This window comes from Lemur catta, chromosome 26 (assembly GCF_020740605.2).
Source record: "Lemur catta isolate mLemCat1 chromosome 26, mLemCat1.pri, whole genome shotgun sequence".
NCBI lineage: Eukaryota > Metazoa > Chordata > Mammalia > Primates > Lemuridae > Lemur > Lemur catta.
The window spans coordinates 4,679,915-4,696,924 of record NC_059153.1 but is presented as its reverse complement, the minus strand read 5'-3'; the positions used below and the strand labels follow the sequence as shown (position 1 = coordinate 4,696,924).

The 17,010-nt window shown below is 41.2% G+C and overlaps 1 protein-coding gene across 7 annotated transcripts in view; it reads right to left on the bottom strand.

Annotated features, from left to right (window-relative positions):
• ANK2 (ankyrin 2) overlaps window positions 1–17,010 on the bottom strand; it is a 396,857-nt gene that overhangs the window by 21,747 nt on the left and 358,100 nt on the right. For 3 of the 7 annotated variants that reach the window (XM_045537499.1, XM_045537497.1, XM_045537498.1), the window contains 5 exons: window positions 16,285–16,410; window positions 13,870–13,992; window positions 11,993–12,025; window positions 10,298–10,319; window positions 1,264–7,509 (listed from right to left, as the gene is read on the bottom strand). In XM_045537499.1, coding sequence (XP_045393455.1) covers window positions 1,264–7,509; window positions 10,298–10,319; window positions 11,993–12,025; window positions 13,870–13,992; window positions 16,285–16,410 — 6,550 coding nt within the window. The remainder of the gene's footprint in view (window positions 1–1,263; window positions 7,510–10,297; window positions 10,320–11,992; window positions 12,026–13,869; window positions 13,993–16,284; window positions 16,411–17,010) is intronic. The other 4 variants (XM_045537503.1, XM_045537502.1, XM_045537504.1 and 1 more) reach the window with 2 other exon arrangements.

Below are 17,010 nucleotides of genomic sequence, written 5' to 3'. Positions count from 1 at the left end.
GAAAAATTAGCTGGGCGTGGTGGCACCTGCCTGTAGTCCCAGCTACTCGGGAGGCTGAGGTAGGAGGATCCCTTGAACCCAGGAGTTCGAGGTTACAGTGAGCTATGATGATGGCACTGCACTCTAGCTGGGGCAACAGAGCAAGACTCTGTCTAAAGAAAAAAGAAATCACATTGGAGATTTGCAAGAGATCTTGATCATAGGTTGATCCCACCATCCTGGATTTATCCAGTGTAGCCAGAAACTACATTTGTCTTGGTCGTGGTGACCTTGGAAAAAGAGAGGATAAATGTGTATGTGTCTGTATGTGTACGTTGTATTAGTATGCATGTCTTTCGGGCAAGGTTTCTGCCTGCTTACTTCTAAGTAAGCTCATGACAATTTGCCCATTCATTTTTAACTCCTGTTGATCGATGGGCAGCATTTTAGACCTTGGTATCCCCAAATTTTATATGACCCAAACTAAGAATAATAGTCTTCATTGTAGAGATATTGGAAGACCAGAGGCTAGTTTTCAAAGCCATCCATGGTTTCCTCTTTCACAATTCAAAGAGCCGTCATTCCCTCACATTCAACTTAAATCGTGCAAAGTTTGAGTTTTTGTTGTCTGCTCCATCTAATGGGAGTACATTGGTCATTCATCTACTAAATAAATGAAAAGCGTGTTTTTACCTTAGGTTTGTTTGCTTAAAGTGTTTACCAATGGTATCTGAAATCCAACCTTTCTGAATCAAAAACAGATCCACAACAATTAGAATTGCATGATAAGTAAAATCTGCTTAAGCAAATGCTTTCCTAATGATCACAAAATTGCAAGTACAAATTATGGTAAAGTTCTCAAAACAAAGGAAAGAAGAAAAAGCAACGAGTCCTCATACTATGAAACAAAAACCAATATATTCATGTGCCAAAGCAAAAGTTCTTGATTTGAGGCTAAGCTTGGGACTTCAGAACAACAAAACTCAAAGCTTGCATGGCCTTAACGTGCAGTGACTAAAGAAAAGGCAAGGTCGCTGTTGCCTGGTTATTATGTTTATGTTTTCCATAAGCATTCTCATTACTCAATCTTGAGATTGTTTTCATAGACAAGAGTATACAGAGAAAGCACAAAACACAAAGGGCTTACACAAACACATTAACCACCACAGAAAGCTTAAAGAAAATGAGACACAAATCACCAAATAAAACAATCATACAAAAAAAAAAAACTATATCAAATTTATGACATGCGTAGCACAGGGAATCCCAGTGGCTGGCAAATACCTTCAGCATGGTCATGGCCATTGTCATCAGGGATGCGTTCAATCAGAGTCTCAATGGACTCATCCCAAATGGGCCGTGTGTCAAAGATGTCCTCAGGAACTGAGTGCTCGGTCTCAACAGGTGGCAGATTTTCAATTACTGAAACTTCCAGGGCACTACTACTTTCATCATCCGAAACTAACTCCTGTTCCCTTTCTGATTGTGTAAGTCTATCCACTAACTTGGAAGCCTCATCACTAATCTCCTCAAAGAATTCTATGGAGTTTCTGTAAAGGTCAAAGAAATGTTCCTTACTTTCTTTTGTAGGACTCATGCCCCCCCTGCAGGAAGATGCCGTGCTTCTGCTCTTAACTGGCAATCGGGATGCAAATATCTTTGGTCTCATGGCCCCTTCTTCGGATTCTAACTCAGACTCCTCTTCCCCCAGTCCACTCTCTGTCTCTGTGTCAGTGTAACTTCTGGTTTTTACTGGGAATTTGGGTTTTGAGTCCAAAGAACTAGCATCAGATTCAGATTTGCTTCTATTATCTGGTGCTCTACTTGTCATGTCCTGTCCCTGAGGAGCCACTGTCTCCTGGAGAGACGAGTCTAGATGTGAGAGCTGCTGCTCGACTCTTTGGAAGGGTGCTTTGACAGGGATTTTGGACTTTGGTTTTGCTTCATCCTCCTTACTTTCCTCATCCAGACTGGACAGATCTTCAGAAAGTGAACTCTCAAAGTCTGCAGATGGAGGTGCTGCGGTTGAAGTGGGTATAGTCCTTACGGGAATTTTGGATTTGCTTTCAGTAGAAGGCACGTTCTCCATGGGTGCGGTAGGGATTTCAATCACTGATTTCTGTTCCTCTGGGGAAGAATCGGGAGAATCCTCATCCCTATCTGAATACACAGACCTGGTGACGGTGGAAAAATCTAACTGGACTTTGACAACCGGTTCAGGGGAATCGGGGCAAGATGTCTGCTTCACACCAGACAGAGGAGGTGCATCACCCGCTTGCATGGTGGGGAGGTCCTCAGCCCCTACAGAAACAGCCTCTTCTGTTGATGTTTCCGTGGAGGCTGTAATCTCCATCTGGGAGGGAAGTTGAGCGTCTGAAGCAGATATTTCCTCTACTTCCTCACTCAGGTCATCTGGAAGTAAGTCTGCTTCATCATCCACCGTTTCTTTTGATTCTGAAAGAGCTGGTGACTCAGCTGATGTCTCCAGCTGTGGGGGCTCTGCCCCACTGGTCCCGTCTTTCATGTTTTCAGAGGCAGTCTCTTCCCCGGATTCTTGACCAATTTGGAAAAAGTGAAAACTTTCATCTGCGTAAGATCTTTTGGTCATATCAATGGCACCACTTCGGGTCATCTCGAATAATTTTCCTTCCTGAAAGAGAAATGGATTTTGCTCACTTGTCGGGGTCCCCTCTTCAGTTGGGGTTCTAGCAGGTGTGGTGTCAGGGGTGGTACCCTGTGATTGTCTATCTACCATCAACCCAAATATCTTTTGTTCTTCCTCTTTCACTCGAGCCTCAAAAGCTTCATCGTCTTCACGAATTTCACTCCAGGAATCAGAATCCACATCAGTTTTTGTGATGATGACTTTGCTTATTTGTTCACCAACAACTGCTGGTGTACTTGGCATTGCAGGTTCTAAAGAGGAAGGGGCTCTATCTGATTGCACTTCCCATGTGGTACTTTCTTGTTTGGATTCTATTTTTGTGTTCTGGCCCTCACAATTAGATTCTTTGCCTGAAACAGTTCCACTAGATGAGGTTGCCATTACTACGTCTTCAACAGAGGATGGGCTGGTGACGCAACACACTTCAGAAGAGTCAAAACCTGTGGTGTGATTTGCATCTGTCTGAGTTTTGCTTTCTTCACTAGAGAAAAAAGATTGGGAAGGAACATTTTCATAAGGGCTTGTGATTTGAGGACCATAGATTTCATCAGTCTCAGCTAGGTCAGACACAGGAACATCCATGGAAAACCTATCTGTTTGAGCAGTAACAGATGAATCCTGCGAGGAGCAGTCCTTCGGCAAGCTCTCGAGTGTTTCGTCAGTTTTTGTGACCTCCATTGTTGTCATACAAGATGGGGAAGCTATGCCTTCATCTAATTCTTTTCCTTCAGATACTGGACAAGGAGGCAAAGGGGACAGAGATGAAGAGCTTTCACTGGGGCAATCTACTTGTGGAGATTCCACTCTAGAAACACCGAGCTCTTCTCCTTCTGCGTCTTTTTCCTGTGTGCCTTGGGGAGCTAGTGGTTCTTTCTGGGCAACTAGCTGTTCATCTGCATCATCACCAGCTGAACTCTGGAGACCTGAAGAGACAGGAGTGGTTGAGCCAGTAGGACTCATGGCCTCACATCCATGACCGTCACAAATTTTTGGCTGATCAGTGTCCCTGTTTAGATCATCGTCAGTCCTATCTGTGCCCCCAGTGAGAGCGGTATGAGTGTCTTCAGCTGGATGGGATTCACAATCTTTTTCTTCTTCTGATTTGCCTGTCTCTTCCTCAGTATCTTCATTCATCTTGAAAGTATATTGTTTGGAGACTATAGGCTGGAACTGTGCTTCTTCTGGACTAGAATTGGAGTCCATGCTGGATGGAAGTGGAGAAGGAGGCTGCACTCGAATAACTGGTTCCGACAGAAGGCCCGAGTCAGAACCTTTTTTCAGCTGTGTCAATTCAGGTTCACTTTCTGAAGAGGAAGAAGAAGGCTTCCTGCTCTCAGAAGTCACTAAGACAGGGACATCCCTTTCACCCTCCACACTCCCCGTATGTTTCGGTTCGTCCACATCTGCTGAACAGTCAGCATCTGGCTCAGAGGACGAAGAAGACTCTTCTTGTTTAGGTTCTCTTTTGTAGTCCCTTTTCTGCTTTGCTTCTTGTTCAAGTTCATCGAACATTTTGATTTTGGTTACCATTTTAAACATTTCCTCTTCCGGGGTGAACCTCTTTTTCTCCCCATTTTCTGAATCATCCTCCTCTGCACACTCATGAATCACAGCTGGTTTGGGCGTGCTGGCATCTGTGGCTTTGGGTGTGACCTCGTAGCTAACTTCTTCAGAGCTGGGGGTGTCAGGGGAAAGGGGGCTCTTCCCTGAGCTCTCCATGAGTGACGTCTGCTCGAGACTGTCATCCTCAGCACTGCCGTCAGGGTCTCGGAGTAGCCGGGACCTCATGGAGGCCACTTCTGTAAAAAGTTCTGTTTTGGCAACAGCTGCAGGAAGAGGAAAGTGACTTGGCAGAACTCCAGCCTTCGTCTTTGGTTCCACGGGGCTGCTTTCCAGAGAGTCACGACAGGGGGATTCTTTCAGAGGACTTGGTTCCAGAGAATCGGGAGTTTTGTGCGAAGAGTTGTCTTCAAGCACAGGGCTGGCTTCCAGAGAGTCTTTGTGGCTTACTGCCAAGGATTCGTCAGCCACAGGGCTGAGGACTTCACTATCTCGACTAGGGAGTGCAAGTTCTAACCCTTGGGGACTTCTAATGGCTCCCTGAGGCTTTGATTCCGTGCCTGCGTCTGTCTTTACAGAAGCATCAGGTAGTGGAGAGGCCTTTGTCTCATGCGAGGGGGTTGTGGGGTCCTGAGCCGCACTAACGGTTTGCGTCTTGGGGGCTGAACTATCAAGGGCAGACTGACCTGCGTCACAGGTGGCTTCCTCAGTCAGCGCCCTGGGTTCTTCCTTTGCTGAGGATACGCTAGAGCTCCCAGGGCAATCGCCTTCCGCTTTGGGGCATGTGTCCGTGGAAGGTTCTCGAGTGCCCTCTTTCTGCCCACACTCGGGGGAGGGCTCTGGGCCCTCAGTGACTGCAGCCCCTCGCTCTCCAGAACCATCAGTAACGTCTTGGGTCGTGGGAGGTTCTTTTTCTGAATGAATTTCTGTTGGTGCTTCCACCTTGGTGGTTTCCTCTGGTTCCCCAATTTGCTCCTCACTTTTCTTGGGGGAGAAGGAAAGGCTTTCTGGGCTTGTCTCGGGGGTCTCCGCCAGGCCCTCGTGCTTATAGCTTTCTTCTGAACTAATCTGAGGGGTCCCCTCCATCAGGCTGCCGCAGGGAGAGCCCGCCATCCCTTCCTGCTTTAGACTTTCCGAACTGCCGTCCAATGTGCCACCCTGCAAGGACAGAGCGGGAAGGAATTCATCCTTCATGTAATCTAGAGGAAAAGTGGTGTTGAAGGGACTAGTGAGAACCTGGTCTAAGTGAAGCTGTGCCTTTTCGGTCTCCTCGCTCAGGCGGAATTGTTGGTACTTGTCATTGTCTTCCAGCTCTTGCTTGATGACATCAGAGAAGTCGGTGGAGGTCTTCCTGTCCGGGCTGATCTGCAGATCCATGTCTCCCTGCTCGTCCGCCATCTTCTCTTTGGAGATCTCGCTCTCTCTGTGGGTTTTGTCCTCAGGTGCTGACTGCACAGGGTCAGGTGTTTTGCGGCTGAGAATCTTCTCCTTCTCCCCAACTGCCTCTTCTTTCTTGAACCCGATGGGAGGAGCACGGATTCCTCTTTTGGATTCTGGAAGTCCCGTTACCACGAACCTCTGACCTCGTTTGATGGTCTGATTGTCTGTTTTCTGTGTTTCCTTGGGGGTCGACACCTGTCCCTTTTCTTTTTCTGCCCTAACTTTCCCTTTTTCTTGGGGCTGCTTTGGCTTGGCCGATTTGTGCTCGAACAGTCCAGTTTTGTGTTTGGATGGGTCCTGTCCTGACTGGAAGGCTCTCATCAGCTCCCGAACAGACATGGTTTCCTCGATTCTTTCTGTTTTTGACGTGGGGGACACAGGTGGGTGCTTCTCGGTTTTCCCAGACGGTGACACCGGCAGGTGCTTCTCGGTTTTCCCAGCGGTGGATACAGGTGGGTGTTTTTCTGTTCTTCCAGAAGGTGAAACGGGCAAGCGTTTCTCTGTCCTCCCGGGTGACACTGGGGGATGTTTCTCCGTTCGCCCAGCGGGCGACACAGGTGGGCGTTTGTCCGTTTTGCCTGAGGGGGAAACAGGTGGATGTCTTTCTGTTTTTGCAGATGACACAGGGGAGTGTCTTTCGGTTTTTGTCGAGGGTGATACCGGGGAGTGTTTCTCGGTTTTACTGGCCGATGACACAGGTGAATGTCTCTCAGCCTTGGGAGAAGGTGACACAGGTGAGTGTTTCTCAGTTTTACTTGATGGTGACACCGGGCCGTGCCTTTCAGTTTTTGCAGAGGAGGAAAGAGAAGTGTGTCTTTCTGCTTTAGAGGAGGCAGACGCCGGCCCGTGCCTCTCTGACTTCAGGGACGGCGATGCAGGTGGATGTGTCCTGGGGGTGGCCTTTTTGGGGACATCCTCCTTGCCTTTGACTCTGACGGGCAACTTGCTTCGTCCTTTCTGTTCATCTTCCACTCTCTTCTGAAGGGCCTTGACTTTGTCCTTTATGGAGCCAATGGGGGTTTCTTCTATCAAAGGGGACGTGGCTTTTACGGTGGGAAGAGGTTCGGGGGCTAAACCCGCGTCTTCCTCTAACGACTCCTCTGAACTGCATTTTTTAAGTTCCGTTTTCTCTGCATTAGCTTGTACACTTTCCTCTTTTTGTTTCTGCTTTTCTTTTAATTTCCTTCTCACCGGCTTCTTTATGCCCAAGCTTGGTTTGACCTGTTTCTGTGTACTCGGTGTGTCCTTTGGGGGTCGATCTTTCTCTTTATTTGCAGAGCTCTTGCCAACGGCCAGAGCCTCCTGCTTCCCCCCGGCTGTGTCTCGAACCATCCGTGCCTGCTCTTCATCGGGAGGCACGTAGGAATTGAGATCGTCAGCAAGGTAGTTCACTAGCCCCGTGGAGTCTTTCTCTGCTGTTACTTTGGTCTCTTTATCTACCCTAACTTCTGTGCATGGGTATTCGGTGATTTCTAAAGGTGCTTTCTGCTTAGCCTCTGCTATTTCCTCATCACTGACAATAACCCATTCCTCGTCCACTAATTCCCTCTCAGACCGTGAGGGTGGCAGCCTGCCCTCATCCCTTGTGCACGTTCCACTCCTCAGGATTTCATTCACCTTCTCTAAGTCCTCTTTAACTCTTTCAACGATTTCAAAAGGCTCTCCTGGCTCTTCCTCAGCGGCCTTCACCAGCTCCTTGACCTTAATGGAACCTGCCTTATCTGTGGTCAAGATGGCGGTCATTTTGATCAAATCTTGTTTCATCTCAGAAACTTCAGAGAGCAAGTCCGGACTTGCTAGGACAGGAACTTCATTAACCAGGTGACTTTTCAGGACAGATGTTTCTGTAGATTCTGTCTCATCATCTTTGATGTGAACGAAAAACATTGAAAGTAAAATGGAAATCAAAAAAGATATTGGCAAATGTAATCAGGACCGAAACGACACAGCCTCTTTTCCTGGCGTGGTGGGAGGGGCAACAGAATGGGCTGGGGATGGTGGATCCACAAGGCTTCAGGGTACAAGGGCAAAGCAAGGCTAACGGAAAAAAAAAAACTGAAAAGGAAAAATGAGCAGGAAATAACTTGCTTAATTTTCTCACTTGTAGCATGTCCACACATACAACAAAGCTATAACAAAGAATCAAGACACGTACACAAAAAAACCACCACAAATCAAAACAAAGAAAGAACGCAGTGAAGTTACACCAAGGTATCTCAAGATTGTTCAGATGTTACAGATCAATGTTGGAAAAAAAAAATAATAAAAAAACCAACCATGGGGAAATCATAAGAAAAAAGCATTAGAAATTGCAGATAGTTGATTTCCTCTAGGAGAAAGCCAGTAGTAGCAAACTCAGAATAACATCTCATGATGTCTATGCATTTTTTTTAATAGTACAAAAATCTGGAATTTGGTACGTTTAGTTCTGCCGATAGACCATGATTATATGAAATATATGTGAATCAGCTGCGAACCGGCATTTCATCTAAGGGAAATTCACACCTAACGATGAAACAAACAGTCCGATGCTAAGAGGCATGGTCCTTTCCCTGGAACAACCTCCTTGTTTGGACACATAATGGACAGACCAAGGAGGGAAATAAAGGAAAGGGAGGAAACATGACACAAACAACAACTGTGGTTGAACTTATATGTGAGTCCGAAGTTAAGATGTGAGGTGTGGCAACCCAAATCGGAGACAGTCACGCGGGACACACACACAGTTTATGTAAGCCAAGTTATTTCCATGCAAAGCAAAGGTGAGTAAAACAGCTGGGAGAGTCGGCCTTGCTGAAACGCATGGGCAGGAGGATGGCAGGAAATTAGAACAGATACGTAAAACATTACGGTGGTGAAGTGCACTCCTTCCCGTGCAAGTCCGCACATGAGATGCTGAGGGTAGCATGTTCGAGGCGTAGGTCGTGGGGTTAAAGGCAGGGAGGAAAACTCAGGCAAACTCTTTCAAGATTCATTCACAAAAAGACTTTTAGGGCAGAGTTCCTTCAGCAGAGCCCTGCTTCAGAGATTATTTTATACGTAGATGAAGATCATTTACTGATTGTCTTTAAAACAGAACCCAACACGAGGCTGGATTTGAAATGTTTAAAACATTCACGACATCTAGGAGTCAATCAGGAGAATCCACTGTATTATAGCAAAATGGGAACATTTTTCTTTCTTTTGTTTTTTTTTTTTTTTTTTGAACAATTTAGCCAGATGGATGGATTAATTAATTCTTTCTAAGCTCAAATCCAAAGATCAAAGGAAAGGGCCATTTAAATTAACAGAGTTCTGAAGAAGAAAGTGGGACCATAAAACAAAGTCACTTAAAAAAAAAAAAAGGAGGAATCAATGAAGGCAACGATAATAAATACACAAAAGTGCCTTCTCTTGGGAGAATCTGTGTTTGTTGAGAAGACATCATATGTGAATATACACATATAAAATGTTTTAAAATAAGTTATATCTATACAGACTTGTTAAGTTACATAAGCCAATGAAAACATCCAGAATCTCAAACATTCCAGTCCTGAATAATGATTTAACATGAGGGTGGGTCTCAATTTAAGCTAGTTCAGTAACTTGGTAGTAAGTTACACTGTGCTAGGGCTTAAAATAAAGCCCTCAGGTCACTATATAGGGCCAGATGACCATATGAAACATGGCTCTAAGTTCTCTCCTCTGGGGAATATTACTCTGAAATACAATAAATGAAAATGAAACTTTAAACCAATAAACCTTAAAAATGAGATTTTTTTTCTCTAAGAGCATTTGGGCCACAAAAACCAAGAAACCTTTACCCAAATCCAACTTGAGTTTGCACACAATCAACCAGAGAGTCATCAGAAATAGGCCAACGAACTAAAATGCTGATTGATTATTACAAATCTGAAAGGAGTTCTAAGATGGTTCTTTTAAGGTCTGCAAAAAACAGTTCTCTCTGAACTAGATCAGGTTTGGGGACTTGCATCATTATTTCAAATCAGTCCTATAATGACACGCTGTTGTGATTAGTAATTTCATCCAGGAAGTTTTAAATATTGCATTCTTGGCTGCTAAATTTTTTTTGAAAATTTCCAGACAAGTCCGTTAGACCTCAGGCCTCAAGATGTTAGTTACACTTCACCACAGTAAGCACTGCAAGGGAGGGACGGGGGTCGGGGTGTGGCGGGGAGTTAGCTCCAGCTAAGAACTAGGAGACAGTATCACTTTTGCAAGTGTGTCCTACAAAAATAACGAGCTCTCTACAGAAGTCGCTGTTGCTTTGTATAAAAAGTGATACTGTCATGTCAGTGCTTAAAATATAATGAGATGACAATGTTATGCTAACAAATGGACAAAACGGTAGGGTGGGTTTCTAAACAAGCATAACAGCAATATCAGGGTTAACAAGGATGTCAAAAGAAAGTGAATGCTTAGATGAATAAATCGTTGCGTTTTACTGCTAATTAGCTCGCAAATTAGATAGATTTGTAATTGAACTGGCCAAGCTGCTCGTATAAATATATATTAATGATTAATACAGATAAATATAAAAATATAATTATTATAGTGGTTAGTAATGGCAACTAGCTTTCATTTTAATTCATGCTTTTTTTTAAAAAACTGTAGCCAGCTTTCAAACAAACTCAATTTTATTTAAAATCTTACTTTTTTCTGATGTCATATCGATCTGAAAGAAAACATACATACATTGAATGGTTACAAATAGCATCTTGGCTCACAGACCCTGATGGGTACAATAAGCTGCTATTCATAGTTAATGGGGGTGACCCCACAAGCCAGAGGAAGGTCAGAGTACTTTGCTGCAGTTTTTCCTGAGAGTCTCCATGATTCTTAGCCTAACTTTCAACAAAAATATCTCTTTTCCAGACACTGTAGGTAGAAAATCCTTTCTAACGTGTTATTCCTGGGAAGATACGACCCAGGCTGTGTTTGATGTTAGAAATACACACGTATTAGGGAGCAGGTCAGGAAAGGGTGAAGTCAGTATTAAACAGTAGGTGTCAATTTAGTGGAGAAAAAGGAAGAATGACAAACAGCATGCCAGGGTGACATGTTCCACGGGCGTAGTTTCATTATCGTTAATAACAAGCCAACATTCCAAATCCTGAAAAGAATAGAAACCGGCTGTATGGCCAGGAATAGTTCCTGAAACTATTTAGTAGAAAAATCATCATCTAATAGGAAAAATTCATTCGTGAGCATGGCAAAGCTGGTTGCATAGTTTTATTGCTCTTCCAAGCAGGTGTGTAGGTGTCGTGTCTAACAGCTGTGGTGACGGGGTCACTGAAGACAGGAAGGAAATTGCATATGAGAGACAGAAAGTGACTGTGTAGTTGAGGGGAAAAATGACTTCAGTCTTGCCATCAGTTGTTTGTGCACAGGGCTATATGTGGCAGGACAGCGACTTTATAATCACCCTCTGGCTCCGCTCTATTGCAAAGGTATCAGGAAAAAAAGTGAATTTGGGGGAACTCTCTGAACTGATAAGGCCTTACATTTTAATCTGGTGGGGACAAAGGTATTTATTATATTTTTCTGTATATTTTTGTATTTCAAATGTATCAGGATAACATTAAAGAAAAACTAGCATATTTGAAAACATTTATGTATAACTAATAACAGTTGCATTTGTCTATCTTAGAAATAGGAACTGACATATTAATTAGGTAAATATAAAAAGTTTTCTAATGACTTTTTTTTTCATTGATATTATAATACGTGGGCATTTTCAGATCTTTATAAGGGAAATACATATTTGCTTTAAATATTGAAGCAGGTGTAATTCCATTAGGATGAACTAAAGTTTTTTGGTCTCAGTGATTTTCCACCTCTTTGGTCTTAGGACCCCTTTACACTCCCAGAAAATTACCGAGAAGCCCAAAGAACTTTGGTTGATGTGTGATATGTATAAATATCTGTTTGACAAACTAAAGCTGAGAAAATGCTAGAACCCAAGAATACACAAGCACACATCCCACTGACTGTCCAAGTGGTAACGACATCACATGTAATGCAGCCTCTGGAAAACTCATCTGCAGCTTGTAGGATGTGGGAGTCAAAAAAGCAAAGAACGTCTTAGTACTGTCACAAAAAAGTTTTGACCTGCAGGCGTCAGCCTTCAGTAGTTGGTAGATGGCAACAATTTACAAGGAAACTTTATCCTCTGAAGTCAGGCCATAAGATGAGAAAACAGATGGTCAGAGAGGTTAAGTAAAATTGTGCCCCTTAATTTACTAAGACAACTGCCTACCCCTTCTAAGAACATGGATCAACTATGTGCTCTTGGGAGTGATACAGCAATGACACAGCCATTAGCAAGTGACACTGTCATAAAATTACCTCTTCCTCCTGTTCTTGATCTGACTCTGATTCCTTGCAGCCCCAAGATGCCATGCAAGATGGGGAAAAAAAAAAGAGAGAAGGAAGAATAGAAAGTATTTAGAAGAAGAAAAAGGAGTAAATATTCTGTCAACAAGCTTCAACAGCCAAGCATACAGTCAGTCCACTCTTATTTTTTCTTACTAACAGGTTACAGAAGACAGAAAATTTAACGAGTATTGATTTAAACACAAAAGTATGTACCTTCCAGAGACAAAAGAACCAAAATTATAAACATACTAATTTCAGATGCCAGGTCACCAGCAGTTTCAAAGTTTGACATTTAGTGGATTTGCTGGCATTTGTCTACAGAAATGGTGATGATGATATTCTTGTCATTACAGATATTGGTTGAAAATGTTAAATGATACAAATAAGCCTATGGTAACATTACTTTCCATACCCAGACAATACTTGGAAGCTTTATTTTAATAAAGATCTACTAAATTCTGAAGTATATCTTAAATGTATGACGTTTGGCAATTTTTTTTCTTTTTGCTTTGAATTACTAAATAGAAAATTACCCTGGACCATCACAACATTAATAGCTGTGTCTGATATGTCTTGACTTAGAAATCAAAAGGCTTTCTTTTATAGCACACTGAACGCTTATTGAAATCAGACAAAACTCATTCTGCCCCCCATCGCTCACTGCTGTTCTGCACTATCGGAGTACAATTAGATTAAACTCATCTGGTTGATGCACCCATTGCTATATTCTAATTCTTAGAATAATACGTATATTTATACATAGATAATATTCCATGTCATTTAGTCAGAATTTATTAATACAGTGTCAAACTTGATGCCATAAGCTTTTCGCTCTGTGACTGATCCCTATTTATAAGAATAATTAAGCAAATCTACTGTTCGACAACTGGGGAGAAAGAAGTATAGGGAATGTCTTGTTTTGGGGAGTCAAGCTTTAGGATTTTAAATATATCCCTATTTGTCCTCCAGGTCTCAGCAGCTACACTTCCTCCCCCTCCCCAACCTGTGACACACACTGACAATTTGCTGTAGCTACCTATAGACTGCCATGTGAGAATTTCCTATTCAAAAGGGATGTTGGTTAAAAAACAAAACAAAACAAAACCCTTTCAGATAATGAAAAAGAAGTTATCCACAACATTTAATTCATTCAGTTGTCTCTGATTTAATCCCAGCATTCAAGGAATCACATAACGGGGAGAAGTTTGAAAAGAAAGTAATGCCTGTGGGTAGACGCTGGGTCAAGAATTAATGAATTTTTCCTTTTCAACAATGTTTTAACTCTACTCCTTGTAACAGGGAAATATTTTTACATGAATTGTGTTAAAATAGTTGAAAAATTAATTTTTATATGCCTAAAATAATAATGTTATAAGATGAACAGGTAATTATTTAGCAAAAACATAAAACATCATGAAGTGGTTCTGAATTTAGTAATACCTAATCCACCTGTGAATTGGTAATAAGCAGAAGCTAATGGACTCTAATATTTTGGTGGAGCCAAATGCCCTATTACGGTCTCGGAAGAGCACATAAAAACAAAAATGAAGACAAAGCCAATTATTTTTAAACATAAGCTCAAAAAGTTAAATCTTAAACTTGATTTTCTCTCTCCCACGTCTAATATGTATTAGTGGATTTTTTTTCCAACAAAATGCATCTAATGCAAAATAAAGTGGAACTACTTTGTTTTTCTTTACTTAAATGGAAAATCGTAAATTTAACAGGGAATCAAAAGTGATTGTTGTATGTGCTTGCATTCAGTGACTTTGTTTTTATTCATTTTAAAAGATTTAAAAATCCATTCCTACACTGCCTGAATTGCACTACAGCAGATTTCACGATACCTTTGTATAAATCGGCAGGGTGATGTTTAAGTTGCAAATAGCTTGATGCACTAGGCCTCTTGTGGATTTTGGCTCCTTCATAAATGATAGTCGTCCGCATGGTTCCTGAGTTGTATCACGTACCTTGAACGAAAACGAATAAAAATATGCTTCACCCATATTTGAAATGTACTATTTAATTAGATGACGCTCGAAAAAAGAAAATAAATTCATTTATTACTCCTAGGTAAGAATTCAGAGGGCTTCCTTTTTCTCCTTCCTTATTACCATTTAGAATGACTTTCTAAAAATCACCCAGCTTTTTTTTTAGCTTTACTGAAGTATGACTGACAAATAAAAATTGCATATATTTAAGGTACACAATGTGATGATTTGATATATGTCTATATTGTGAAATGATTACCACAATCAAACTAATGAACCACCACCTCACACAATTCCTTCCCTCCATTATTTATGGTAAGAACAGTTAAGGTCTCAGCAAATTTCAAGTGCATAATACATTATTAACTATTGTCTCCATGTGGTACATTAGACCTCCAGAACTTATTCGGCTTTTGAAATAATTGTGGTAAAATATACATACCATAAAATTTCCCATTTTTACTATTTCAAAGTATACAAGTCAGTGGCTTTAAGCACATTAGCAAAGTTGTGTAATCGTCACCACTATCCATAACTTTGCATTGCCCCAACCAGAAACTGTACCCATTAATTTCCCATTCCCCTCTTTTCCCAGCCCCTGATAAACTCGATTCTACTTTCTCTCTCTCTGCATTTATCTATTCTAGGCACCTCACCCAAATGCAGTCATATAATATTTACCCTTTCGTGTCTGGCTTTTGCCATATTGTAAATGCATCAGAATTTCCTTCCTTTTTAAGACTGAATAATATTCCGTTGTATGTATATACCACATTTTGTTTATCCATTCATCTGCCAATGGACATTTCAGTTATTTCCATTTTGGCTACTGTTGTTAATGCTGCTAAGAACACTGGTAATTGTTTGAGTCCCTGTTTTTAATTCTTGAAATTGCTGGATGCCATACTAATTCTATATTTAACTAGTTGAGGGTTTTGAGGGAATACCACACTGTTTTCCACACTGGCTGCACTATGTTAGATTCCCACCAGCAGGGTTCTTGTCCACATCCTTGCCAACATTTGTTTATTTTCTGTTTTTTTGTTTTTTTTTAATAATAGCCATCCTAAGGCGAATGAAGTGGTATCTCCTTAAGGTTTTGATTTGCATTTCCCTAAGCTGTTTACTGGTGACTTTCATATCTTCTTTGGAGAAATATCTAAGTTCTTTGCCCATTTTTCTATCGGGTGGTTTGCAGTATGATTTCCATACATCAACTACACCAAATATTAGCTTAATTATAAAGTTGCCTGTGTTAAATGGATCCATTACCCCTGAGCAGCTACTGCTTAATGTGGGACTCTCTAAGAACCTATCTTCAATCGGGCAAAACAACGGAACCAGAAGTGGCACAATCCTCAGTAGAGATCTCGAGAAAACTTAATAAAAAGGGTTTGCAGACACATTGGTTGGAAAGATAACGGGCTGTGAAAACAATAAAAGGAGTCATTGCTGATGAACAGTCTGGAAATTGGTTGTTGGAGCAGGGCTAGAAAAAACTGATGGAGACCAGTCTATACCTTGAAAGGACTGAGCATTAGGACCTCGAAATTAGTGAAATGAATTTTTAAAAACAGGAAATAAGAAGAGTGGCTGGAAAATAGAGCAGAGTAAAATTATTACTTTCCTTTTATTTCATGCATCTCTCATTCCTTCATTTGTGGTCCTCTTTAGAATTGGAATCTAGAATGAAACTTGTACCCATCACTGCAAATCCCTAACTTGGAATAATGATCCTAAATAGAGACAACGAACAGCTGGTGCATTGAAGTGGCTCCATAATGTTCACTGAATGAATTTATGAAAATATACCAAGTCTATAGCTCTACCTGGGATAATTTTTTAACAGCTTAAGTGAGATGCTGGGTCTTTTGAGGGATTTTATTACAAAAAGGTGTTTAGAGAACTCTTTCGATATCCACACTTGTGAAAGGCACATATATTTTTAAAATCTAAGCACAAATATTTAAAAGTAATAATAGTAAAATCGACTTTCCTTCAAATTTGGAAGAGTAGCCAGTGTTTCCACTTAATAAACTGTTTAATATTTGGCCTGATCTCATTCTTAAACATAGTCTGTAAATAAAAATTAAGGCTGACTTTGAACTTCAAAAATAGAAATGGTTGGTTTTCCAGGACTGTAAAACTTTGCAAGATATGGTGAAAAAAATCCCTAGAAATTGAAAAGGAAATATTCTCTACTACTAAAAGAAATTAAATCCTTCCTTTATCTTGAGTAAAATACATTTAAAAGTTCCATGCATAAATTACCTTGACAAAGAGAGGAAGCCTGTTTTCTTTGAAGGCAAAAAAACTGAATATATGATGTTGGCCACTCTTGGTCAACGGCACCAGGTTGCCAAAACAATCAACATAGATGGGTTTTCCTTCTAAGACCTGGGTGAAAACAGAGAAAAAATAACACAGAATAAAATAGCTGCAATTATAACCCACCATCTACACAAAGAAGAAGTGGTGGTACGACTTGGAACTTAAAATATACATAAAACAGTCTTAAAATTGCCAGCTGACATTTTGTCTTATCTCTGGCAGAGCATATACGAGCACTCCGTCTTCTTACTAGTAATGGGAATATTCGATGCATGGTGACATTTAATGTTCTTGTTTCTAAAACTGAATCACGTTACCCCAGAAGACCAATATATATTTAAATCCTGACTTTATTTATTTATTTATTTATTTATCTATTTATTTATTTATTTATGAGACAGAATCTCACTCTGTTGCCTGGGCTAGAGTGCATGGCATCAGCCTAGCTCACAGCAACCTTGAACTCCCAGGCTTAAGTGATCCTCCTGCCTCAGCCTCCTGAGCAGCTGGGCTTATAGGTGCACACCACCACGCCTGGCTAATTTTTTTTTTTCTATTTTTAGTTGCCCTGCTAATTTTTTTTTCTTTTTCTTTTCTTTTTTTTTTTTTTTTTAGTAGAGACTGTGTCTCACTCTTGCTCAGGCTGGTCTTGAAATCCTGGCCTCA